This window comes from Mesoplodon bidens (genome assembly GCF_964165515.1).
Source record: "Mesoplodon bidens genome assembly, chromosome: 6".
NCBI lineage: Eukaryota > Metazoa > Chordata > Mammalia > Artiodactyla > Ziphiidae > Mesoplodon > Mesoplodon bidens.
In genome coordinates, this window is record NC_138162.1 from 83,947,249 (window position 1) to 83,974,980 (window position 27,732).

The 27,732-nt window shown below is 37.8% G+C and overlaps 1 protein-coding gene across 2 annotated transcripts in view; it reads right to left on the reverse strand.

Moving 5' to 3' along the window:
• CARNMT1 (carnosine N-methyltransferase 1) overlaps positions 1-27,732 on the reverse strand; it is a 50,213-nt gene that overhangs the window by 4,761 nt on the left and 17,720 nt on the right. For both annotated transcript variants that reach the window (XM_081236238.1, XM_081236237.1), the window contains exons 4-6: positions 20,126-20,266; positions 18,997-19,175; positions 16,849-16,962 (exon numbers count right to left, since the gene is read on the reverse strand). In XM_081236238.1, coding sequence (XP_081092364.1) covers positions 16,849-16,962; positions 18,997-19,175; positions 20,126-20,266 — 434 coding nt within the window. The remainder of the gene's footprint in view (positions 1-16,848; positions 16,963-18,996; positions 19,176-20,125; positions 20,267-27,732) is intronic.

Below are 27,732 nucleotides of genomic sequence, written 5' to 3' on the forward strand. Positions count from 1 at the left end.
AATCTTTTAGTCTCACATTTTGCCCAATCTATCAGCTTTATCCAGGTAACATTATCATTCCAAAGTTATACTAAAGGATTAATCTAGACAATCGTCTCTGCACCTTTCACTGGGTTAATTATAAATCCTGAGACCAACTCACCACCCACACCCCATCCCCACTGCTCATACCATGTGCTAATAATCACAAGAGATAAAAGTAACAAACAAGACAAAGTTTCTACTCCCAAACTGCTCACCACTCTGTGGAACATACTTACTTAGGGTTAAAAGGTTTTTCTTCTTCTCTTTTTTACTGTACATAAACCACTAGAAAAAAAAAAAACTATAATTTATATATTAGTGCTCTTTTCAAAAGATAACAATGACTCCCCACCAAACTACTCACTCTATCAAGCTTCAATTCCTTTTAGCTGGATTAGTACTAGTAAAAAGGAAAGATGCTACCATTTACTGAGCACCTGTTGTATCCAAGATCATCCCAAAGCTTTTGAAGCCTTTTATTAAAGAACGCAAAGCCTCATAGCAAAGTCTTTCCAGCTCTAAAGCATATACTGTTCTTTCTCTATTATTTTAAGAACCTCCAACAATATTGTTTTATTATATCTACATAAACACATTCCTAGGCCAGATTTTACTTCTACTTATGCTTTATTCCATTACAAGCTATATGTCTTAAGTTTCTTTTGAATCCACCATAATGCCCAGCATAGCACTGAATGTACAGTTAAGCATCTGTAACTTTACCACCCAAAGACAGCCATTATAATTGTGCTGTATTTTTCAGTCTCCTATCACAAATGGTACTTCAACAAATAGCTCTATGTGTATTTCAGATTCTTCCTTACAAAGACATACCTTGAAGTGAAATTTCCAGGTCAAAGAGAATAAACAGGGCTTCCCTGGGGGCGCAGCAGTTAAGAATCCGCCTGCCAATGCAGGGGACACGGTTCGATCCCTAGTCTGGGAAGATCCCACATGCCGCAGAGCAACTAAGACCATGCGCCACAACTACTGAGCTTGCACTCTAGAGTTCGTGAGCCACAACTACTGAGCCTGTGTGCCACAACTACTGAAGCCCACGCGCCTAGAGCCCGTGCTCTGAAACAAGAGAGGCCACCACAATGAGAAGCCTGTGCACTGCAACGAAGAGTAGCCCCCGCTCACCGCAACTAGAGAAAGCCCACGCTTAGCAAGGAAGACCCAACGCAGCCAAAACTAAATCTATTAAATAAATAAATAAAATAAAACAAAGAGAATAAACATTTTTACTGACTTGATTCAAACTGCCAAAATGCTTTCCAAAGGAGATATAACAGTTTTCACTCACAATTGCAATGGTAAGTACTTGTTTTAACACCTTACTTAGGAAGTGGTGGGAATGCAATGGTACAGTCATTCTGGAAAACTGGTTGGCAGTTTCTTGTAAAGTTTTGCATACATGCACCACATATGACCCAGTAATTCCACCAGTAGGTACTTATCCAAGAGAAATGAAAACTTGTGGCTACAAAATTTGTACTCAAGTGTTTATAGCAACTTTATTCATAATCATAATAATTTGGGAACAACCCATATGTCCATCAACCAATGAAAGAATAAACAGAATGTAGTATATCCATACAATGAAATATTACTCAGCAAAAAAGAAAAAAGCTATTGGTATATGCAACAAAACGGATGAATTTCAAAAGCATTATGTTAAGCGAAGAAAGCCAGACATAAAAAGCAACCTATTGTATGATTCTATTTATATGGTATTCTGGAAAAGGGAGAACTATAGTAACATAAAACAGAGAACTGCCAGGTTATTAAGGATGAGAGAACTGACTACAAAGGGGCACAAGAGACTTTTGGGAAAGATAGAAATGTTCCCTATCTTGACAGAGGTAACAGTTACATGATTATCCAGCTTTCAAAATGCATCAAACTGTACACTTAAAAAAAAAAAGGGTGATCTGTTCCGGGTAAGATGGCGGAAGAGTAAGACGCGGAGATCACCCTCCTCCCCACGGATACACCAGAAATACAGCTACACGTGGAACAACTCCTACAGAACACCTACGGAACGCTGGCAGAAGACCCCAGACCTCCCAAAAGGCAAGAAACTCCCCACATACCTGGGTAGGGCAAAGTGGAGAGATCCCCGCACAGAGGATCGGTGCCGAGCGGCACTCACCAGCCCGAGAGGCTTGTCTGCTCGCCCGCCGGGGCGCGCAGCGCTGGAAGCTGAGGCTCGGGCTTCGGTCAGAGCGCAGGGAGAGGACTGGGGCTGGCGGCGAGAACTCAGCCTGAAGGGGGCTAATGTGCCACAGCTAGCCGGGAAGGAGTCCGGGAAAACTCTGGAGCTGCCGAAGAGGCAAGAGACCTTTTCTTCCCTCTTGGTTTCCTGGTGCGCAAGGACAGGGGATTAAGAGCGCTGCTTAAAGGAGCCCCACAGAGGGCGCGAGTCGCGGCTGAAAGCGCGGAGCGCAGTGACGGGCGTGGGACGCTGGGGCTGCTGCTGCCGCCGCCAAGTAGCCTGTGTGCGAGCGCAGGTCACTGTCCACACCGCCCTTCCGGGAGCCTGTGCAGCCCGCCACTGCCGGGGTCCCGGGATCCAGGGGCGGCTTCCCTGGGTGAACGCACGGCGCGCCTCGTGCTGGTGCAACGTCACGCCGGCCTCTGCCGCTGCAGGCTGGCCCCGCACTCCGGGCCCCTCCCTCCCGCCCGGCCTGAGTGAGCCAGAGTCCCCGAAGAGGCTGCTCCTTTAACCCTGTCCTGTCTGAGCGAAGAACAGACGCCCTACGGCGACCTACACGCAGAGGCGGGGCCAAATCCAAAGCTGAGACCCAGGAGCTGTGAGAACAAAGAAGAGAAAGGGAAACCTCTCCCAGCAGCCTCAGAAGCAGCGGATTAAATCTCCACAATCAACTTGATGTACCCTGCATCTGTGGAATACATGAATAGACAACAAATCATCCCAAATTGAGGAGCCAGGAGTCAGTGCTGTGCCTCTGAGGTGGGAGAGCCAACTTCAGGACACTGGTCCACAAGACACCTCCCAGCTCCACATAATATCAAACGGCGAAAATCTTCCAGAGATCTCCATCTCAACACCAGCACCCAGCTTCACTCAACGACCAGCAAGCTACAGTGCTGGACACCCTATGCCAAACAACTAGCAAGACAGGAACATAACGCCACCCATTAGCAGAGAGGTGGCCTAAAATCATAAAAAGTCCGCAGACACCCCAAAACACAGCACCAGACGTGGACCTGCCCACCAGAAAGACAAGATCCAGCCTCATCCACCAGAACACAGGCACTAGTCCCCTCCACCAGGAAGCCTACACAACCCACTAAACCAACCTTAGCCACTGGGGACAGACACCAAAAACAACGGGAACTACGAACCTACAGCCTGCAAAAAGGAGACCCCAAACACAGTAACATAAGCAAAATGAGAAGACAGAAAAACACACAGCAGGAGAAGGAGCAAGATAAAAACCCACCAGACCTAACAAATGAAGAGGTAATAGGCAGTCTACCTGAAAAAGAATTCAGAATAATGATGGTAAAGATGATCCAAGATTCTATTTCCAAGATACAAAATCTTGGAAATAGAATAAACAAAATGCAAGAAACAGTTAACAAGGACCTAGAAGAACTAAAGATGAATCAAGCATCGATTAAAAACACAATAAATGAAAAATACTCTAGATGGGATCAATAGCAGAATAACTGAGGCAGAAGAAAGGATAAGTGAGGTGGAAGATAAAATAGTGGAAATAACTGCTGCAGAGCAAAATAAAGAAAAAAGAATGAAAAGAACAGAGGACAGTCTCAGAGACCTCTGGGACAACATTAAATGCACCAACATTCGAATTATAGGGGTTCCAGAAGAAGAAGAGAAAAAGAAAGGGACTGAGAAAATATTTGAAGAGATTATAGTTGAAAACTTCCCTAATATGGGAAAGGAAATAGTTAATCAAGTCCAGGAGGCACAGAGAGTCCCATACAGAATAAATCCAAGGAGAAATACGCCAAGACACATATTAATCAAACTGTCAAAAATTAAACACAAAGAAATCATATTAAAAGCAGCAAGGCAAAAACAACAAATAACACACAAGGGAATCCCCATCAGGATAACAGCTGATCTCTCAGCAGAAACTCTACAAGCCAGAAGGGAGTGGCAGGACATAATTAAAGTGATGAAGGAGAAAAACCTGCAACCAAGATTACTCTACCCAGCAAGGATCTCATTCAGATTTGATGGAGAAATTAAAACGTTTACAGACAAGCAAAAGCTGAGAGAGTTCAACACCACCAAACCAGCTTTACAACAAATGCTAAAGGAACTTCTCTAAGCAAGAAACACAGCAGAAGGAAAAGACCTACAATAACGAACCCAAAACAATTAAGAAAATGGGAACAGGAACATACATATTGATAATTACCTTAAATGTAAATGGACTAAATGCTCCCACCAAAAGACACAGATTGGCTGAATGGATACAAAAACAAGACCCATATATATGCTGTCTACAAGAGACCCACTTAAGACCTAGAGACACATACAGACTGAAAGTAAGGGGATGGAAAAAGATATTCCATGCAAATGGAAACCAATAGAAAGCTGGAGTAGCAATTCTCATATCAGGCAAAATAGACTTTAAAATAAAGACTACTAGAAGAGACAAAGAAGGACACTACATAAGGATCAAGGGATCGATCCAAGAAGAAGATATAACAATTGTAAATATTTATGCACCCAACATAGGAGCACCTCAATACATAAGGCAAATACTAACAGCCATAAAAGGAGAAATCGACAGTAACACACTCATAGTAGGGGACTTTAACACCCCACTTTCACCAATGGACAGATCATCCAAAATGAAAATAAATAAGGAAACACAAGCTTTAAATGATACATTAAACAAGATGGACTTAATTGATATTTATAGGACATTCCATCCAAAAACAACAGAATACACATTTTTCTCAAGTGCTCATGGAACATTCTCCAGGATAGATCATATCTTGGGTCACAAATCAAGCCTTGGTAAATTTAAGAAAATTGAAATTGTATCAAGTATCTTTTCCGACCACAATGCTATGAGACTAGATATCAATTACAGGAAAAGAGCTGTAAAAAATACAAACACATGGAGGCTAAACAGTACACTACTTAATAACGAAGCAATCACTGAAGAAATCAAAGAGGAAATTAAAAAATACCTAGAAACAAATGACAATGGAGACACGACGACCCAAAACCTATGGGATGCAGCAAAAGCAGTTCTAAGAGGGAAGTTTATAGCAATACAATCCCACCTTAAGAAACAGGAAACATCTCGAATAAACAACCTAACCTTGCACCTAAAGCAATTAGAGAAAGAAGAACAGAAACATCCCAAGTTAGCAGAAGGAAAGAAATCATAAAAATCAGATCAGAAATAAATGAAAAAGAAATGAAGGAAACGATAGCAAAGATCAATAAAACTAAAAGCTGGTTCTTTGAGAAGATAAACAAAATTGATAAACCATTAGCCAGACTCATCAAGAAAAAAAGGGAGAAGACTCAAATCAATAGAATTAGAAATGAAAAAGGAGAAGTAACAACTGACACTGCAGAAATACAAAAGATCATGAGAGATTACTACAAGCAACTCTATGCCAATAAAATGGACAACCTGCAAGAAATGGACAAATTCTTAGAAATGCACAACCTGCCAAGACTGAATCAGGAAGAAATAGAAAATATGAACAGACCAATCACAAGCACTGAAATTGAAACTGTGATTAAAAATCTTCCAACAAACAAAAGCCCAGGACCAGATGGCTTCACAGGCGAATTCTATCAAGCATTTAGAGAAGAGCTAACACCTATCCTTCTCAAACTCTACCAAAATATAGCAGAGGGAGGAACACTCCCAAACTCATTCTACGAGGCCACCATCACCTTGATACCAAAACCAGGCAAGGATATCACAAAGAAAGAAAACTACAGGTCAATATCACTGATGAACATAGATGCAAAAATCCTCAACAAAATACTAGCAAACAGAATCCAACAACACATTAAAAGGATCATACACTATGATCAAGTGGGTTTTCTCCCAGGAATGCAAGGATTCTTCAATATATGCAAATCAATCAACGTGATACACCATATTAACAAATTGAAGGAGTAAAACCATATGATCATCTCAATAGATGCAGAGAAAGCTTTTGACAAAATTCAACACCCATTTATGATAAAAACCCTCCAGAAAGTAGGCATAGAGTGAACTTTTCTCAACATAATAAAGGCCATATATGACAAACCCACAGCCAACATTGCCCTCAATGGTGAAAACCTGAAACCATTTCCACTAAGATCAGGAACAAGACAAGGTTGCCCACTCTCACCACTATTATTCAACACAGTTTTGGAAGTTTTAGCCACAGCAATCAGGGAGGAAAAAGAATTTAAAGGAATCCAAACAGGAAAAGAAGAAGGAAAGCTGTCACTGTTTGCAGTTGACATGATACTATACATAGAGAATCCTAAAGATGCTACCAGAAAACTACTAGAGCTAATCAATGAATTTGGTAAAGTTGCAGGATACAAAATTAATGCACAGAAATCTCTGGCATTCCTATATACTAATGATGAAAAATCTGAAAGTGAAATCAAGGAAACACTCCCATTTACCATTGCAACAAAAAGAATAAAATATCTAGGAATAAACCTACCTAAGGAGACAAAAGACCTGTATGCAGAAAATTATAAGACACTGATGAAAGAAATTAAAGATGATACAAATAGATGGAGAGATGTACCATGTTCTTGGATTGGAAGAATCAACATTGTGAAAATGACTCTACTACCCAAAGCAATCTACAGATTCAATGCAATCCCTATCAAACTACCACTGGCATTTTTCACAGAACTAGAACAAAAAATTTCACAATTTGTATGGAAACACAAAAGACCCCGAATAGCCAAAGCAATCTTGAGAACGAAAAATGGAGCTGGAGGAATCAAGCTCCCTGACTTCAGACTATACTACAAAGCTACAGTAATCAAGACAGTATGGTACTGGCACAAAAACAGAAAGATAGATCAATGGAACAGGATAGAAAGCCCAGAGATAAACCCACGGACATATGGTCACCTTATCTTTGATAAAGGAGGCAGGAATGTACAGTGGAGAAAGGACAGTCTCTTCAATAAGTGGTGCTGGGAAAACTGGATAGGGACATGTAGAAGTATGAGATTAGATCACTCCCTAGCACCATACACAAAAATAAGCTCAAAATGGATTAAAGACCTAAATGTAAGACCAGACACTATCAAACTCTTAGAGGAAAACATAGGCAGAACACTCTATGACATACATCACAGCAAGATCCTTTTTGACCCACCTCCTAGAGAAATGGAAATAAAAACTAAAATAAACACATGGGACCTAATGAAACTTAAAAGCTTCTGCACAGCAAAGGAAACCATAAAGAAGACCAAAAGACAACCCTCAGAATGGGAGAAAATATTTGCAAATGAAGCAACGGACAAAGGATTAATCTCCAAAATTTATAAGCAGCTCATGCAGCTCAATAACAAAAAAACAAACAACCCAATCCAAAAATGGGCAGAAGACCTAAATAGACATTTCTCCACAGAAGATATACAGACTGCCAACAAACACATGAAAGGATGCTCAACATCTTTACTCATTAGAGAAATACAAATCAAAACTACAATGAGATATCATCTCACACCAGTCAGAATGGCCATCATCAAAAAATCTAGAAACAATAAATGCTGGAGAGGGTGTGGAAAAAAGGGAACCCTCTTGCACTGCTGGTGGGAATGTGAATTGGTACAGCCGCTATGGAGAACGGTATGGAGGTTCCTTAAAAAACTACAAATAGAACTACCATATGACCCAGCAATCCCACTACTGGGCATATACCCTGAGAAAACCATAATTCAAAAAGAGACATGTACCAAAATGTTCATAGCAGCCCTATTTACAATAGCCTGGAGATGGAAACAACCTAAGTGTCCATCATCGGATGAATGGGTAAAGAAGATGTGGCACATATATACAATGGAATATTACTCAGCCATAAAAAGAAATGAAATTGAGCTATTTGTAATGAGGTGGATGGACCTAGAGCCTGTCATACAGAGTGAAGTAAGTCAGAAAGAGAAAGACAAATACTGTATGCTGACACATATATATGGAATTTAAGAAAAAAAATGTCATGAAGAACATAGGGGTAAGACAGGAATAAAGACACAGACCTACTAGAGAATGGACTTGAGGATATGGGGAGGGGGAAGGGTAAGCTGTGACAAAGTGAAAGAGCGGCATGGACATATATACACTACCAAACGTAAGGCAGATAGCTAGTGGGAAGCAGCCGCATAGCACAGGGAGATCAGCTCGGTGCTTTGTGACTGCCTGGAGGGGTGGGATAGGGAGGGTGGGAGGGAGACGCAAAAGGGAGGGGATATGGGAACATATGTATATGTATAACTGTTTAAATTTGTTATAAAGCAAAAAATAAAAATAAAAAATAAAGATTAAAAAAAAGAATATCTATCTATCTATATATATATATGTATAACTGAATCACTTTGCTGTACACCTGAACCTAACACAACATTGTAAGTCAACAATATTTCAATAAAAATTTTTAAAATAAAAAAAAAGGGTGAATTTATTATATGTCAACTATACCCCTCCCAAATCTAACTTAAAAAGAAAAAACACAATAAGTATTTTTATTAAACTAAGTATTTGCTAATTTGGCAAGAGGAAAATGATAGGCCAGACATGATTTCATCTGCATTTCCTTGAGGCTGAGCAGTTTTTCACATTTATTACCTGGTCGCTCATTCTTTAAGTGAATGTTTACCAAGCACCTAGCAAATACCTGGCACTGGATATATAAAGATGAATAAAACACTGCCACAGTCCTCAAGGAGTTCTTTATTTTCTCAATTTGTGTGTCTCTTCACATTTTTTAATGGAAATAACAGAAGAAGCAAAGAAATATTTTTTTCCTTGACCATAAGTATAAAGCAAGCTCAATAAGAGAAAGCTAAAATAACATGTAATATGATAAAAATAAAATCAAACCCATGAGTAATCCTAACTCACAGATAACCACTTGAAAACTTAATGTATCTCCTTGCAGTCTTTCCTGGATGCATTAGCATGAGATATTATGTATATAGTTTTGCATCTTCATTAGGAACATTTCCCTATTTTATTGATTATTTCTGGAGAATGGTTTTACTATGTGGCTATCCCATGACCATCCATTCCATTACTGTTAGAAATGTAGGTTCAGTCTAAGTTTTCGCTCAGTGAGTATGTCCATTAATTGGTCTTTACTCTTCACCCATATCTAATTATTTCGCTCTGACAGACTTCTACAAGTGTAATTAACCTAACACATGTACGTAATACTGAATGCAATTATGTAATAGGTTAGATGGCAAGGCAAATATCTGAGGCTTTGTGGGCCACATACAATCTCAATCACACATTCTTATTTGTGTGTCCCCCTACCCCAACCCTTTAAAAAATGTAAAAAATACTCTTAGCTGGTGGGCCATAAATAGGCGGCTGGCCAAATTTGGCCTGTGGGTGATAGTTTGCCAAGCCCTGACCAGTGTATGAATTGTTAAGATTTTATCATAATCAAATTGTTTTCTTCCTGAATAAAGTTTTATTACTATACTCCCACTAGCAGTACATAAGTACACCTTATCTCACTGTACCTTATCTAAACATCAAGCAAAAAATTTTTAAATCTACCCAATATGATACGTGAAAAATGGCATCTCATGTATATTTATTTGATTAGCAATGAAGGTGAACATTTTTCCCCCTGTATACAGGTCATTTACATTTACTCCTTTATAACTTATACATTTATGTTGTCTGTCTATTTCACTTCTGAGTAGGTTTCTCTTAAAGACTTTTACTTTTTTTTCCCTTTCCAATTTTTTTCTAATTAAAAAAATAGAGCTCATTGCAAAAATACAGAAATATATAAAGGAACTGCTGCTTCCTGTAAAGGCAGGTTAGGTTATTCAGACCAATGCTTCTACTGAAAACAACTAAAATTGGCATATATAATTTATTTTTTTTAATCTTAAAAATAAAGAATACATGGCAAGTTTCTAAGAAACTACCAGGAGCCCAGAGGATTAACCAGAGGTAAAACTAGATACCATTTTTTTTACCCTGAGGGTATTTGACTATCCATATGAAATGGACCTGCACTTAACAAACTCTTTTGGCCAGGGTGATAAAAAGACAAAACTGTGAGCCTACCCAAGGTAGGTCTGACAGATCACCCAACATTATATTTGGAATCGTACAGGCTATCTTCTTCTTCTTTTTTTAAAAAAATTTTTTAAACATCTTTATTGGAGTAGAATTGCTTTACAATGCTGTGTTAGTTTCTGCTGTATAACAAAGTGAGTCAGCTATACACATATATATCCCCATATCCCCTCCCTCTAGCGTCTCCCTCCCACCCTCCCTATCCCATCCCTCTAGCTGGTCACAAAGCACCGAACTGATCTCCCTGTGCTATGTGGCTGCTTCCCACTAGCTATCTATTTTACGTTTGGTAGTGTATATATGTCCATGCCACTCTCTCACTTTGTCTTATGGGCTATCTTTAAGGTAAGAAATAAGTAAACTGAATTCTATCCTTTAACCTGGGGGTGGGGGGAAAGGGGGTTGCAAGAAAAGCTGACCTAGTGCTTACTAAACAAGGGGGAAAAAAGAGAAAAAATAATTTTGGAGAGATATTGTAAATCATGCTTTAACCCTAGGGTAGATTTTCAGCCTAATTTTACATAACATGAGTGGTCCAATGAACCTCAACTCCAGGTTTTAGTTTAATATTTAATTTTAATTTAATTTAGAATTTAATATTCTGTTGTTTTTCTGATAATATTCCAATCATCTCCCAAAAGCTAATGCACATTCCTTTGGAGAAAAAAACCCTTTAATGTAGGTCTCCAGAAATCTCCAAAAGTGACTTCTCAAGGGCAATGAGCAATAAATAAATGGTTAAGGTCCACAGCCCAGGGAAACAAAGAACTATAAGCAAAAACCAGCAGGAACAGGAGAAAGCAGAGACTGACCTGCAAAGACTTGAGATATTACAATTATTGGACAAAATATGCTCAGTATTTTCAAAGAAATAAAAAGACTATCTTGAAAATATATTCAGAGAATAGAAGATCCTTAAATGACATAGCAGACCAAAACACACAAACAAACAAACAAAACCCACCTAATAGAAATAAAATAGATATTAGACACAGTGAAAGAGAGAATTTGTGAATGGGACGACAGGTCAGAATAAATTATCCAGAATGCAAAACAGAGAGACAAAAAAATTGCAAGTAAAGAGAAGTGAAAGCTAGAGTGAGAAGGTCTAAAATATATTTGATTGCATTTCCAGGAGAGAAAAAGAATGAGGGAGAGAAGATTTATGAAATAATAGAAATAATACATGTTATTACTTATTTTGATGCTATGCTTGCCTCATATTGGCAAGTGGAGACCCCTTTTTAAGCTAAGATTTTTCAGAACTGATGAAAAAATTTACAGACTCAGGTAGCCCAATAAACTGTATAGTCTTTGTTTTTGTTTTTGTTTTGCGGTACGCGAGCCTCTCACTGTTGTGGCCTCTCCTGTTGCGGAGCACAGGCTCCGGACGCGCAGGTTCAGCAGCCATGGCCCACGGGCCCAGCCGCTCCGCGGCATGTGGGATCTTCCCGGACCAGGGCACGAACCCGTGTCCCCTGCATCGGCAGGCAGACTCTCAACCACTGTGCCACCAGGGAAGCCCAACTGCATAGTTTTTAAAAAGAAAAAATTACAACTAGATATAATATTGAACCTGAAAAAACTACAAAGTGAAAAATCTTAAAAACAAAACCGATTACTTAAAGGAGCAACAGTTAAAATAGCTAAAGTCTCAACAGAAGCTAGAAGCCACTGGAATGATATCTTCCATGTATTGAAAGCTATATGCCAACCTTGTACTCTATACCTAGTGTTGCTTGGGAACTAAAAGTACCAGCATAAACTCATGATCTATAAACATGAACTGTGTCTACAGACATAGAAGGGTACAAACATATACTTCTAAAAAGGCCTAGAAGCAATACCATCACAGTGGTAGAATCCAGATTTTCATTTCTACATACCATTCCCCACTAAAAGGAACCAGGAATCCTTGGAAAATGACTGACTTCAGGGATCTCAGGCAGAAAAAGTATAAGATGAGCCTGGTATACCTGGTTATGCCAGAAAGGAGGTGCTCAGAAAATGACAGGGATATTTCAAAAGGACACAGGAGCCAGCTTGAAGGAGATCCCATTTACCAAATCTGGGATAAGTTGATTTAAACCATTTATATCCTTAAGGTTCTAAAAGTTCCAGTTAAGAGACAGAGATTATTAGATTGGATAGTGAAAGAAAATTTAACTGTATGCTGTATATAAGAGATACATCTAAAACATAAAGATACAGAAAGGAGGGGTTTTTCTGGTGGTGCAGTGGTTGAGAGTCCGCCTGCCAATGCAGGGGACACGGGTTCGTGCCCCGGTCCGGGAGGATCCCACATGCCGTGGAGCGGCTGGGCCCGTGAGCCATGGCCACTGGGCCTGCACATCCAGAGCCTGTGCTCCACAATGGGAGAGGCCACAACAGTGAGAGGCCCACGTACCGCAAAAAAAAAAAAAAAAAAAAAAGATACAGAAAGGATTTAAGAGAAAAAGATCCACCATACGATTATTAAAAGCTAGTGTAGGACTTCCTTGGTGGTGCAGTGGTTAAGAATCCACCTGCCAATGCAGGGGACATGGGTTCGAGCTCTGGTCCAGGAAGATGCCACATGCCACGGAGCAACTAAGCCTGTGCACTGCAACTACTGAGCCTGCACTGTAGAGCCCGCGAACCACAACTACTGAGCCTACGTGCCAAAATTACTGAAGGCCGCACACCTCTAGCCTTCCTCCACAACGAGAAGCCACCGCAATGAGAAGCCCGCGCACTGCAACGAAGAGTAGCCCCCGCTCGCCACAACTAGAGAAAGCCTGCGCGCAGCAACGAAGACCCAATGCAGCCAAAAATAAATTAATTACCAAAAAAAAAAAAAAAAAAGCTCATGTAGCTATACTGACATGCCCATTTAAAGAAACATGGCTTGCATCTGTGCAAAACAGACAGCTGGCACTCAAACCCCAGCAAAAAGTTTTATAGGCAGGGTAGGGAGGTGTTGGGGGTAGGAGTAGGGTGAACTGGTGGTCACTGCCTGCTCATTTTCCAATGCAGACTTTTAATTAATCCTCTTCTTTTCTGTCCTACATTTTACACTCACTCTCTACTAGGCCATGCTTTCATAAATTCTGCTCCTTTTCCATTCACTTTTTCCAGGGAATTAAACTTCTGGTCTCCTGCCTGAGCATGGACTGGAAGGGGGCATAAGGTAGGCATCTTGGCTACATAGAGGTCAACTGTTTCCTAAATATAGATTTTCAACTTATGTTGTTTTCATTTAGTGCCTCATTTTCCAGGGTTATTCCAGGTCAACTGGCTCTATTCACGTTGGTTTCTTTGCACAACTTATCCACTTACCCCATCTTCTGAAATACTGTTACATTCTTTTGTCCCCTGATGACATCCCTGCCATTATTTGTTCATGTGTTTTATACCTTTTTATAAACTGTAACAAGATCTCAGTGAGGAGATAATGTATGTGTTCAATCATCCACCTTTTATAGGAAATCGTTCATGTTTTTAAAAATTCTGTAGGTTTACAGTGCTTTCAAATCTGATAGGCTCCATTTCTCATTACGCTTTACAAAGACCTCCTTTGGTACTTTAACCTGTTTATTCTTCCAGATGAAGTTAGATTCAATTTGCTAATTGCCTGCCCTCCACTATCCAACTATAAATGTATCAGTGCATGGGCACAGACATGCACACCTACACCCCCCCTTTTAAAAATAAATTCCATATAAATGCATTTAAGGGGTACTGATCACCATGAAAAACTGAAAAACAGTTGCACAGGATGCACAGGCATTCTTCTGCATTTTGCCAGATCAGAGCCTTTCCCAAAGGACATATGCATAAGAGTTCCCTTGAAAAGCTCACTAGTTTTCCCGAACCTAAGAAACATTAAAGTGAATACCTTAAATACCCCTTAAAGCATTTTCTAAATTAATAATATTCCCAACTCTAATCTCATATAATGTCGCAAATTTTTCATTACAATTTAACTTCCAATGTAACTTTTTGGTATTCCAGAATGGCTAGCAGTTACCTCTCCCATTACATATGAATATGTTGACATTCTGGTCTATGTAAGCATGATTAGGGTGAAACTGTCCCCGAGGGGCTGGGGACACACTCTCAGTTTACAGGTAAAACTGATTTTCCAAATCCACATGGCTGAAGCCGAAACCATAGGAATGTTATGAATTTACCAATATAAATGCCATTTTATTAAGTCCCTTGGCAGCAAACTTCTGTGGCATCTTAACATTACTTTGATCCTGATTTCAAATTCTGAAACAATACATCCATTCATACACATAACAGTTGCTAAATATTCACTCCAAGTGAGGAAGAGGCATTAGATTCCTGCCCTCATCAAGCTTAAAGACTAGTAGTGGGGGCTTCCCTGGTGGCACAGCGGTTGAGAGTCCGCCTGCCAATGCAGGGGACACGGGTTCGTGCCCGGGTCCGGGAAGATCCCACATGCCACGGAGCGGCTGAGCCCGTGAACCATGGCCGCTGAGCCTGCGCGTCCGGAGTCTGTGCTCTACAACGGGAGAGGCCACAACAGTGAGAGGCCCGCGTACCGCCAAAAAAAAAAAAAAGACTAGTAGGGGAAACAAAAAGATGACTATACCACAATGTGTTAAATGCTACTGACAGATTCTGTGATGATATAAAAGAGAAATACAGGATATTTAACCCAAACTGAAAGGATCTCCTGAGCTGAGTGTTAAAGAGCACATAGGGAAGAGTCAAATGAAAACAGAGAAGAAAAAGAAAGGGCTTTCTAGGCCAGAGGACTAGCACTTGAGGTCAGGACAGGAGCAGCTAAAAAAAATGAAGCTGAGACACAAGACAGAAGAAAGATCACAAAGGGCACAACACATCCAGAAGAGTTTAGGTTACCAACGAAGTTAGACTTTAATGCAGGGAGTCTGACAGGGATAGATTTGCACACTGGGAAGATCACTCTGGTGGTAAATGGAGAAACTGAAAGAGGTGCAGAGGGTTGAAGATAACTTGAAAGCAGGGATACTCTTAAGAAAACTACTGCATTAATCCAGGCAAGCAATGATGAGGGCCTGGACTAGGGCATTAGCACAAGGCTAGAGCAATGGTTTTTGATCAAGGGTAGTTTTGCATTTTTGGCTGTCACAACTGGGGAAGTACTACTGGAATCTAATAGGTACAAGCCAGGGATGCTGTCAACCATCCTACAGTATACAGGACAAACTCCCAACCCACAAATGACTGCACAGTCAGAATAATGCTAAGTTATAGACTGACCCAGCACAAGCCTGCAGAGGTAGCTGATTAGGCATTCAAGGGGTTGGATGGGGGGTGTCAGCCTGTCTCTGCCGTATATAAGCTCCACAACCTTTCTGCTAGTTATTTAACCCAAGATTCAGTTTCTTCAATTATAAAATAGCAATAATCCCATTTCAACATAGGGTTGTTTTGAGACTAAACAAGGTATTTTTAAGGGGCTAACATAATGCCTAACCCAGAGGGAGCAAATACCCAGTAGGTAATGTTATCTGTCAATCATTCCTCAGGAAAAAGAATACTTTTCTTTTAAGGAAAACCCAAGGTTAGAGATATTTGCTTCATATCATAGCTACAGTTTACAGCTGCTCTCATCTTTCCTATGGACTTCTAAAGAGAAGTCTGGAAAAGACTTACTATTACCTGTAGGCTTAGTCCTACTGGCTAAGTCTCTGGTAAAGTCAAATCATTAAAGAGAGCACATAATAGAACCCACCAACAAAACTACACCAATACTAAAGACACCAAGGACTCAAACAATGTTTATCTGACTTTTATGTAATATAGTCTTCCTTAGTATGGATTATATATCCTACTAAAAAAGACAAGTATATTTACCTTGATTATCATTATTCTCCCTTTATTTTAAAGGAAGAGCATAAAATTGGCAATTTCCCTTAGACTCTGGATGGGAAGGACCACGTCATACTCATTATTTGATTTCTAGCCGTGGCAATAGGATGCACTAAAAAGGTTTTTGCATAAATTAAATTATATTTCTACCCTTTCTTAAACTCAAGGTAATCACATAAGTTATCATACCTACTCTTTTCCTAGTATGTGTATGTACTGGGGAGGAGGTTTCCATGGGAGAGATTAAGTGCTTTCCCTCAAATGTTTCATTACAGAAATAAAAAAAGAACACTTCCTTCTTAAAGGAAGCACTGTCTCCATGGAATGGAGGGTGGGGAAGATGAGGGAACGATTATAATCAAGTTAATAGTTAGTACCTCTTTGAAATTACGACTGCTGTGAGACTGACCTAGTATGAATATACAAATTTGGGGGGTTCTACTGCTTTTGGAGGAACTAACTATGATTGGAGGAGCTGTACCACTAACTAGAATGCAGTCTAAAGGAAACTGCAGAAGTTTTAAAACATGTATGACATAATTACAACTTCTGTGAACATTTAGTACTGTGAAGTTACCAAATGCAGAACAGCTCTAAGTACTCAGATGAATGTGTAAATTCTAATAAATACTGAGGAACTTACCTAGGTTTATCCAAATTCCACCTGGTTTGAGTATTTTCCATATTGTGTCAATATAATCAATTACATTGTGAGCTGTGTCTATGAAGAAACAGGTAGCAATACAGTCCCAGGTACCTATTCAAGGAAAATCAAATTACTATATGTTATATTATTTTGCCTTTCTTTTAATGAATTCCTTAAAGGTACCAGTTACCTCTTTACAGACTATGAATATTTCATATAACTGCAGGGGTATAGAAGCTAAACTCTTCCAATCAACTACTATAATCAAGGCTACCAAATAATCATTTATGAGATACTTTGTAATTCATAAAAGCTTTTATTACTAATTTGATAAGGTAATCAATTTGGAAATCATTTTTGATAACCTATATCACTATACCCTTACCAGATAATATTTATAAGAGTTTTGTTTATAATCTTTTCAACTTCTAGCCTTCATTTAAAATCAGTTAAGATGAAATGATATTTGAATTTTAAGTTGTGATTTAAACCAGTGTTAGCTACCAATTCCGGAAGGTTTCAAAAAGACTTCATGCATTTGCTGCCAATTGAGAAATGAATGGCATCAAAATACATAAGCATCCACCAGTACTTGGGAGAACTGCCAGTTGAAAAGGGGGATGGGGACAGTCAGCAGCAGTGGGTGGGAACCCAGCAGAGAACTCTGTTTGCCTTCTGGAGGCTGTGGCCTGGCACAGAGACAGAAGAGACTGCATTGAAGGTGGCTGTCTGTACAAATAAGGCACTTGATCCAACTGCGGATTACCTTCACCATCTCCTCTTTCAAACCTGCTCCAGAAGAAAGTCACTTTTACTTGACAAAGCAATGTTTTCCATTATTTCACTCCTATTTTGAGACCCTGCTCCCTAACTTACCCCCAGCACCTAACACCTTCTATCTCCCTCCTTCTACCTTCAGAGTGCAGGTTTTCACAAGGTCAGCGTTCAGGGAAAAATAAACAAAAACTTGACTATCTTGTTCCTCTCCCACTCTAATCTCTCCAAGGCCTCCCAATTCTCTCAGAACACAATTCAAAGTCTTCGCTGTGGCCTACGAGTCAGCCTCACCAAACCCACTCCAACCTGATCTCCCATCATTTGCCCACTGCTTATCACACCCCAGCCAAACTCACCTTCTTACTCTTCTTGAGCAGAACAAGCGTCCTTCCCACCCCCTAATCTTCTTTCCTTTGCCATTCCCTCTGCAACACTTGCCCCCACGTATCTGAATGGCTTGCTTCTTCATTCCTTTGAGGTTCTCTGCTCAATCTTTCTTCTTAAGTTCCCCTTTTAGAAAGACCTTCCCTGGGAATTCTATATAAACCAGCAGTCTCTCCCCAGTCACTCATTATCCCCTTTACCCTGCCTTATTTTTTCTTCCTCACAATATTAATTTGTTATCGCCTCTCTCTCCGAACTAGAATATGGGTTCCCTGTGCACAGGGGCTTTGTTTTGCTCACTGCTCTCTTTGCAATGCCTGCTACTTAGCAGGTACTCAACAAATACCTGTTAAATGAATGAACCTGCTGACCCCTCAGCCTTCTATTTTTCTTCTTCCTTTTATTGCCAATCCCTCTCTCCTCTTTCCCCATTATCATCTCCCTTTCTCTAATGCCTAGCTCAAATTTCTTCAACATTTTGCCAGGCTGAAGTCCAAACTTCATAGCCTGCTTATAAAGGTCATCCACAATCTGGAACCAACCTACTTCTCTAGCCGTATCTGCCATTAAATCCCCAAATGTTCTTTTTCCTTCCAGTAAGGCTATTCTACCATCCCCGATTACCTTACTCATTCATATCTTTGTACCTCTGAATGCCATTCCTCCCTATCCTTCAAGTCACAGCCTCTCCACAAAGAGCTCACTTCTCACACTAACCTACTTCCATCTTTATTGTATTCATTACTCAACCTTTGTTTACATGTTGTCTTATATTAATAGACCCAACATTCTAAATTTCTTAATTGTGGGATCTCATACTTCTTTATATTTCACATCACTGCCTTATACATAACTTTGAAAATATTCTAAATTGTCATTGAAGTATACCTTATATTCTATTGTCAAAATGAATGACCACAACTTTGGCTTAGTATAAAATTAGCTCATTAAATTTAGAATAAAGCATGTGATCTTTGGACTTACTGCATTCTGAGTATATCTCCTGAAAATCTCCTGCTGTCATAGAAAAGTTAGAACCGGGAGGAAGACTGTGGGGGTCAACATCAGGGAAAAAGATGGGTCGAATCTGATCAGCTGACCTCCGGTTATTGCTAAACTGATGAATCCAGGGATAAAGCTTATATTTATTAATTTCAGAACATCTGCAAAATATGAGCATAAAATTCAGTGTTAACTAAATATTTTACCAGGGAAATCTACTTTAAACACTAAAATATAATCTGTTTGATTGAAGATTTACTTATATAATTAACACTTAAAAAGTGTTACCACTACACTCCACCCAATTATCTGAAACTCCACATAGGCATGTAGATGAGTAACCAATCACGGATTAAAACACAGAAACAAAATTAAGGTAAATTAAGATATATAAATGTGCTATTTTCATTCAAATTTTTAAAAATATATCACTGAACTCAAGCTCAAGTAAAAAAGTCTAAGTATTTTTTTCAAAAAAGGTATGGGTTTTGTTTGTTACCTAATTATTTTAATTATTTTGTACAACACTCTCCTTTTTACCTTCTCACTATCCCCTAACTCACACTGCTACCAAGTCAACACATTATTTAAACAAGGCAGCTATTTATTTTTTCTCTAACACACCTCTTCTGGCTTTGAAAACTCTTTTCCACTACTTTCCAAATGAGGCCACAGAAGTTCTGCGAGATCTTTCCAACTCAGATATGTGAGCCATTTATAAGAATTTGACTAAGAAAAAAATTATGATTGCTACATTATAATCTTACTCCACTAAAGAAACAAAGGGGTAAATAAGTTTAAGGAACAATAAGAAAATACTCCTTCCAGGACAATACTTAGCCCAAAATTCTGCAGAGAAATCATCTCAGCTTCATGGAGTACCCAATCACTTTTTAAAATATCACTTACCCATCCCGTTCAACATTCTGTTAACTAGGCAACTAATTAAAGTAGTAATTGTATAAGCAATTTAATTTTAATAAGAAACATTTATGATATATACCATATTTAACCACTACGTACTTATCTTCAAATTCAGAATTCTGCAAAAATAGGTAAGTCAATCTGATTCTGAGAAATTACTATTTCCAGCAAAAAGTAAATTAAATACCTGTTGAGTACAAAGTTGGAAGAAAAGAGCATAAAAAAACTCCATTCATTTCCTTGACAAGCATAACCTAGCATAGCTATTTCCCAGGCCAGTCTTCCTAGTCCAGCACCAGGTACCAGAATATTTACTTTAGAAGGATCCCTGAAATGAAATAAGGCAATTATGTCCAACCCCTCAAAGAAAAGGGGGAAAAAAATAGACAAAATCCATATTAACAACTAAAAACTTAAGATATTTAGTAAGAATAAGCTCACTCAAGACTCTGACTTCTTAAATTTGAGAAATACTTGTAAATATCAGTGAGAAATAAGGATATAAAGAATTATCAAATGTTCAGTTGTTATTTTAGGGTTTTATCCCCAAAGTATTATTTTTAAGAAGAAAAAGGAGTCGCCTTATATCCAAGACTTATGAAGACACTCATATTCCTAGTAGCTATCAACTAACTGGGAAGACAAATTATTCCAAAATGATCCCTATACATACAAAGAGACTGAACAAAATTATTTTAGCATATGAGACAGTAAAACAAGACATAACTTTATTTCTGAATTCTACATGTAATACAATGGTTTATGTAACCAAATTAAGTACAAGCAGATTTTAATGTGTCAGGTCTCTCCTTAAAATCTTATATATTTCAATTGGCAAAAGAATCTGGAGCTGGGATATTCTCATGGGGAAAATGGGGAACTGCCTTCTAATTGAGCATATATGATGGCAAACGTATCACACCAAACCAGAGGTTCACAATCAAACTGTTCTCCACTTATTAGCATCACTCTACCATCACAAATTTCCTTTACTGTAACATCTGTCATTCTATTTTCAGACCACTGAAAAGCCTTAGCAAAGCAAAGACTTTTCTCAGTACTTCTGGCAAATCAACATAAGCCTAAGGAAACTAAAATGTGTTCTTGTGAAAAACCAGAGAAAAATGTGTATAATCAGCTGTCATTGTGTCAATTAAAAAGGAATTTCATTATTGTCTGTATTCCCCAAATTTAGCTCATAAGTCAAATCCAATTTCCAAGTCTACTCCCATGAACAATTCTTTTTTATCTTTAAACTGTATGGGCTTTAAGTTTGATGTGCTCCAAATGGCAACAGGACTTTTTACTAGTAGCCCGTATGATAACCTTTAGCATTTCCCATTTTGAAATAAAAACAAACAAATAGAACTATGGGGCTTCTGAAAATTCAGTCTACAAATACAGTAACAAGGGAATTTGCCCAGGGTCCTTCAATCTTAAGTATCTATATATGGAACATGTATTTGTATAAAAATCGCAACAAAGTCTATTTAGTCTGTTTTACTGCTGAATTTTATATATACAATAAGGCATAAAATGAAATTTGTTAAAAATGATTTCTGACAGGGCTTCCCTGGTGGCGCACTGGTTGCGAGTCCACCTGCCGATGCAGGGGACACAGGTTCGTGCCCCGGTCCGGGAAGATCCCACATGCCGCGGAGCAGCTGGGCCCGTGAGCCATGGCTGCTGAGCCTGCGCGTCCGGAGCCTGTGCTCCGCAACGGGAGAGGCCACAACAGTGAGAGGCCCACGTACCTCAAAAAAAAAAAAAAAAAAAAAAAAGATTTCTGACAAACAGGCTTATTATGATTAGTAAGATATTCTTTAATACTTGACATGGACAAACTAATACCAAGGTGCCTTATAATAGTTTTCACTAAAATAAAATAGAATGTTTCCTTTTCATTCCAGATTATATGCAATATGTTTGTATGTGCGAACACTAATTTTTAATAAAGAGAATGGGTACATCCTCTCATTCTGTTCAGGCCTACCTATATCAGTTATCTAACATGAACATATATACTTTTAATACTAGAATCTGAAAAACTCCTAGCTGTAAGACTATATGCTAGCCCTTGTATAAAGGACCAGCCACTGTCATTTTCTACTCCCCACCAGACCCACCAAAACACTTACCCTCCAGAACTACTACCTCTTTTCTTTTCCCAGTTCCCATTTGCCCAGTCAAAAACATGTGTTTTTTTTTTACAAGTGGTTGTTTTCAGCTTAGATTTTTTTAAAAAAAATCAAGGTAGTGCAACAGAAAGTAAAAGGATCTGGAAGTAAATTCAAAGAGTATTTAAACCTTTATAAAAACAATCACTAATAATCAATTTCTGAATGGCTCATAATCCGAGTAAAAGATTACCATGCAGAAATTAGAAATCATGCCAAACTTAAGGGAAAGTTGTGTTAATAACTGTACTAATATTTATTTTGTTCACTTAAAGAAAGTTAACTTTATGATAGCTATTACCAAATACTTCCAAACTGATCAGGCCTATAGAACTCTTTATCCCTACCTTGTGGCAGAAAGTTTCTATATAAAACCGCTATTGAAAGGCTGTAATACGCAAGAGGGAGGAGATATGGGAACATATGTATATGTATAACTGATTCATTTTGTTATAAAGCAGAAACTAACCATTGTTAAGCAATTATACTCCAATAAAGATGTTAAAAAAAAAAAGGCTGTCATAAAGCCACGGAATACAGAATACATCAAGCCTTACCTTAAGAGTTAGTAGAGATTACTATAGATCTATCAAGAGTTAGTAGAGATTACTATAGATCAATTATTTGTATTACAGAAAAAAAAAGATTTTAGTGGGAATATTAAAGGAGACACATTAAAACAAATTCTCTAAGAACTGAAAAAATGATCAAGAATCAAGCACTGAATGGGAGAATTTTCCCCCAAATCTTTGTTCTTAGCTAGATTTTTTTTTCCCCCAATTGGGTCTTCATATAAGGGATATTAACAGCATACAAGAAAGTCTCTCTAAACACAATGTGTATAAAACTAAGGCACTCTAAAAGGCATTTTCTAGTATAAGTTCTTATAAAGTCAAGGGCATTTCTACTCTGTGGAGAATAAGAGACATATAAATCTAAGTATAGACCTTAATGGTGAACTGACTTTAAACTTAGAAAACCAGGAATAGAGCCATATGATTAATATGTGCCTCAGTAATCAAATGTTGCCTGCTTGAGATTCTCAGCAAAAAATTGGCAAGCAAACAAGTTTATGTAGTTATTAAGGCCCAACTATGGAGAAGCAGTATATTCACTACAAATTTAACACCTCTGATAATAGTGGGAAAATCTTCAATGGTTTTCCAGACAAGCCAAGAATGAAGACGACAGAGAACCCCTGTGTGTCTGAAGAGGCCGTGGATCATGTTTGCACCAACCTTTGTGCTCCAACTATTTTACCAGCAGGAAATGTTGTTCTTGAAAGAAGTTTCCTTTATTGTACACAGAATGATTTTTGCATAGCAGCTGCAAATCAGCAAATTCCAACACACAAAATTGTGGCTACTAAATACTTAAAATGTGGTTAGTTCTAATTGAGATGTGTTTCAAGTATAAAATAAATACCAGATTTCAAAGACTTAGTATAAAAAAGGAATGTAAAATATCTCATTAATAATCTTGTATACTGATTATATGTTAATAATTTTAGATATACTGGGTTATTAAAGTATATTATTAATTTCACCTGTTTCCATTTACACTTCTGATGTGACTACAAGAAAATTTAAAGTAACACAGGCAATTTGCATTGTATTTCTGTTGAACAGTGCTGGTCCATACAGAGAAATCATAACAACACAATTCTGAGCAAAAAAAAAACAATTGTGAAATGACACCACAAACCATTATATGATCTTTTAAAACACACAGAACACAATGTGTTGTTTATGTACATGTATATAGACACGTAGCTAATGTAGGAAGGTAAGATTAGAGTAACAAATTTATATTAGTTGTTATCTCTGGAAAGAGAGAAGAATGTGCTCTGTATGGTTTGCAGGGCAGTTTCAAGTGTATCTGTAATGTTTCTTTTAAAAAATATAGAAAAAAGAGATCTGAAGCTACTATGGCAAAATGTCAAGGTTTAACAGAGTTGGATGTTGAAACACTTTTTATTCAGACTAGAAAATGGTTTAGAAATCAGAATTAGTGTCTAGCCTCTTCAAAAATATGGTCCCAACTTACTTATCTACTCCCAATAAAGAACTCCATATATCAGCAAGACAACTTCTCATCCATTTCAGAAAACACTTTCTCACCTTAATCTTTAGAGCTCCTATAGAAACTGAGCTTAAATTATCACCGAAACTATAAAGTCTTTCTTTTTCCAAATATCCCAGGCAAAGCTTTAAGTCACTTCTCAATGCTTTCAGTACTTCATTCATCTCTCTGTTATAGTTTATATACCTAGTTCATCACTTCACTTCTTTCATTTAATACGGGGGTCAGCAACTATGACACACTAGCCAATCACCTGTATTTGCAAATAAGGTTTTATTAGAACACAGCCATGTCCAGTCATTTATGTATTGGCTATGGTTGCATTCCCATGACAAGAGAGCTAAATAGTCAGTCCCCAGAGACCACATTGCCTTTAAAATCTAAAATATTTTCTAGCTGGCTCTTTAAGAAAAAGTTTACCAATCCTGATCTAATGTATCTTGAACTTCTTTCCCAATCAGCGCACAGAGCTTTCTTAATCTGTTTTATGACTGAATAAGTAGTCCATTGTAAGACTGTATAATAATGTATCAAAATTTGCTAATTAAGGACAACTAGATTGTTTCCAATCTCTTGTTATTATAACATTAAAACTAATATCCTTGGCATAAATAGTTTCCCTCATGTACCTCTGTGGATAGCTTTCCCAAAACTGAACTGCAAGGATCAAAAGATATGCATTTGAATTTCGTTAAAATTACCAAGTTGCCCTCCATAAAATTTTACTAATTTATTCTTCCATCAGCCACATGTTTCCTCACACCTTCAGTAAGTTATGTAACTTTTAAATCTTTACAATATAATGGATGAAAATGGCATCTTAGTGTGGTTTTTACATTTGCATTTTTGCATGAGATTAAGCATCCTGTATTTCTTTTTCTGTTTACTATTTACACTATTTTTCTACTAGATTATAGTCTTGAATTGTTTTTCCACTGAGTTATTACTCTAGATTTGTAAGCACTTGAAATCCTGGAATGTAGGTGCTTGACATCTTGAGTTGAAAGAAATCTGAAATATATATCTGTCTGTGGTCTAAGAGGACTTTCTGGATAGAAAAAAGAGACTATTTTCAGTCTCTAAACTACTTTGGCATTATTTGGCAATCTCCATTTGCTCTTTTAAAATGGTTTCTTACAGTTAAAAATAATCCTTTTAAAATGTGTAAATCTTAACAGTTACTATCTCTGATAGATTAAACAATACGATTTTTTAAAAAATCCTTTTATAAATTATAACTTACATTCTTTATTTCAATCTAAGTGAAAAATGCTTCTTTAAAGCTCAGCATATTTTTTCCTAAGGGTCAACTATATAAAAGAAAAAACATATTCAATATAGTCAGTAGTACATCATTGGCTTCTTGAAGTGTTAGACATATACTGAAATGCAAAGGCATAATAGATTTACCACCCACAAACAAAATATCACTTCAAATTCTTCTAAAATAGAATGGGTTAACAAAATTAAGCTCTAAAAAGTACAGTCCAGAAATTTTCAGGATTCATAAGAGAATATGATTCTACATGGTTGTGATTTCCCATTTCAAATAGGACTCGTACCTAAGAATCTCTCCTTAGCAACTATAAACTTTATAGCACTAAATTCTTGAGCTAATAACTACTGAAGTGTTTGGCATTCAGCACAATTAAAACAGCATTTCCTTAATTTAAAAGTAGACCCCAATATAGATGTTAATCTGTGGCTTCAAAGCTGCTTGTACTTGTAAACTCAGACACTTAAAAATTCTAAACAGGAACAAATTTGACAAACTGATAAGACAAATATGCTTTCATAGGAAAAAGTATTTTAATGATCACAAGTACAGTTAATTTATGCATATTTAGGTATATTGTTTTTTGCAGACAGCTCAGTTAGAAAAGGCCTATATTGAAATTTCAAAAAGAAAAGAACACAATCCAAAGGCTAGCTGACATAAATATAAGTCAAATTCAGTCTGAGTGTAAAAATATAAAATTCTCACGCACTTGCTGTGGCACAAACAGAATCCTAAAAATTTATCTGAGACCCAAACTTAACCAGGATTTACCTAGAGTCAACCTGGATTCTGAAGGGCTATAATTATGTCCCTTTTCCAGGACTCGGAGTTTACTTTTTATGGCAAAGTTATAACTTTAATATGGATAAAGACTTTGTTGTATTTTATTAGGTTTATTTTTTACGTTTTTTTTAATAGCTCATCTTATCTATTATAAGGAAACCAATCTAAGTTTAACAAGCAAAACAAATGACATAGGAAGAAACATGTAAATTTTCCATTGGGTACCAGAATGCCAAAAATAAAGTTTGATATTTTGGTGCACTTCATTTAAAGTTCAAATATCAATGTCCACTTTTATAACATTGATTACTTTTAGGGAAGGGAAATGGGTAACTAGATAGGAAACTTTATATCCTTTGAAACCTTTAAAATTTTGAACCCTGCAAAATGTTTTACCTATTCAGAAATTTTTTTCAATTATTTACTTATTTTAAAGAAACATTAAGAGTTAATTCATCCTTTTCTCACCAGTCTACATTGTATCTGCCAACAGTAATAATAATAATAATAACAACAACAATAACAGGGACTTCCCTGGTGGTCCTTCCAATGCAAGAGACGAGGGTTTGATCCCTGGTTGGGGAACTAAGATCCCACATACCGCGAGGCAACTAAGCCCACGCACCGCAACTACTGTGCCCACGCGCCACAACTAGAGAGGCCACACGCCACAACTACTGAGCCTGCGTGCCACAATGAAAGATCCCACGTGCTGCAACTAAGACCCAATGCAGCCAAAAATACATAAATAAATTTTAAAATAAAAATAATAACAATAACAGATAAATAATAGTAAAATAATACTTGTGCTAGTTCAGTAAGTACCTTTAACAATGACATGCCTTTTTAGTACAGCTAACATTGTTACGCTGACTGGATACCATGGTAATATACATGATTCAATGATCACTGAGTATGAACGAAATCATGTTTAAAGTGCTAGAAATTATGCTGACTTAAGCATTTGACATTCGGCCTTCCAAGAATACCCAAACTTGTATACTCCAACAGTAAAAAGTCTTATCTCATAACCTACTTTTCAGAAACAAAGATATTTTGAATTTTGAGAAATACCTGGATTTTATGTTTACAAAAGCTATCAAGGGGCTTCCCTGGTGGCGCAGTGGTTGAGAGTACGCCTGCCGATGCAGGGGATACGGGTTCGTGCCCCGGTCCGGGAAGATCCCACATGCCGCGGAGCGGCTGGGCCCGTGAGCCATGGCCGCTGAGCTTGCACGTCTGGAGCCTCTGCTCCGCAACGGGAGAGGCCACAACAGTGAGAGGCTCGCATACCACAAAAAAAAAAAAAAAAAAAAGCTATCGAACTATATTATCCATTATTTTACAAATAGTATATACATTGAGAGAGTGCACCAACTAGGAACTTTAAGAATATATTTTTGGAAGCAGCAATATTTATAAAAGTTCCTAAAACTGAAAACATATATTTATAAAAAGTATGAAAAATAAGGA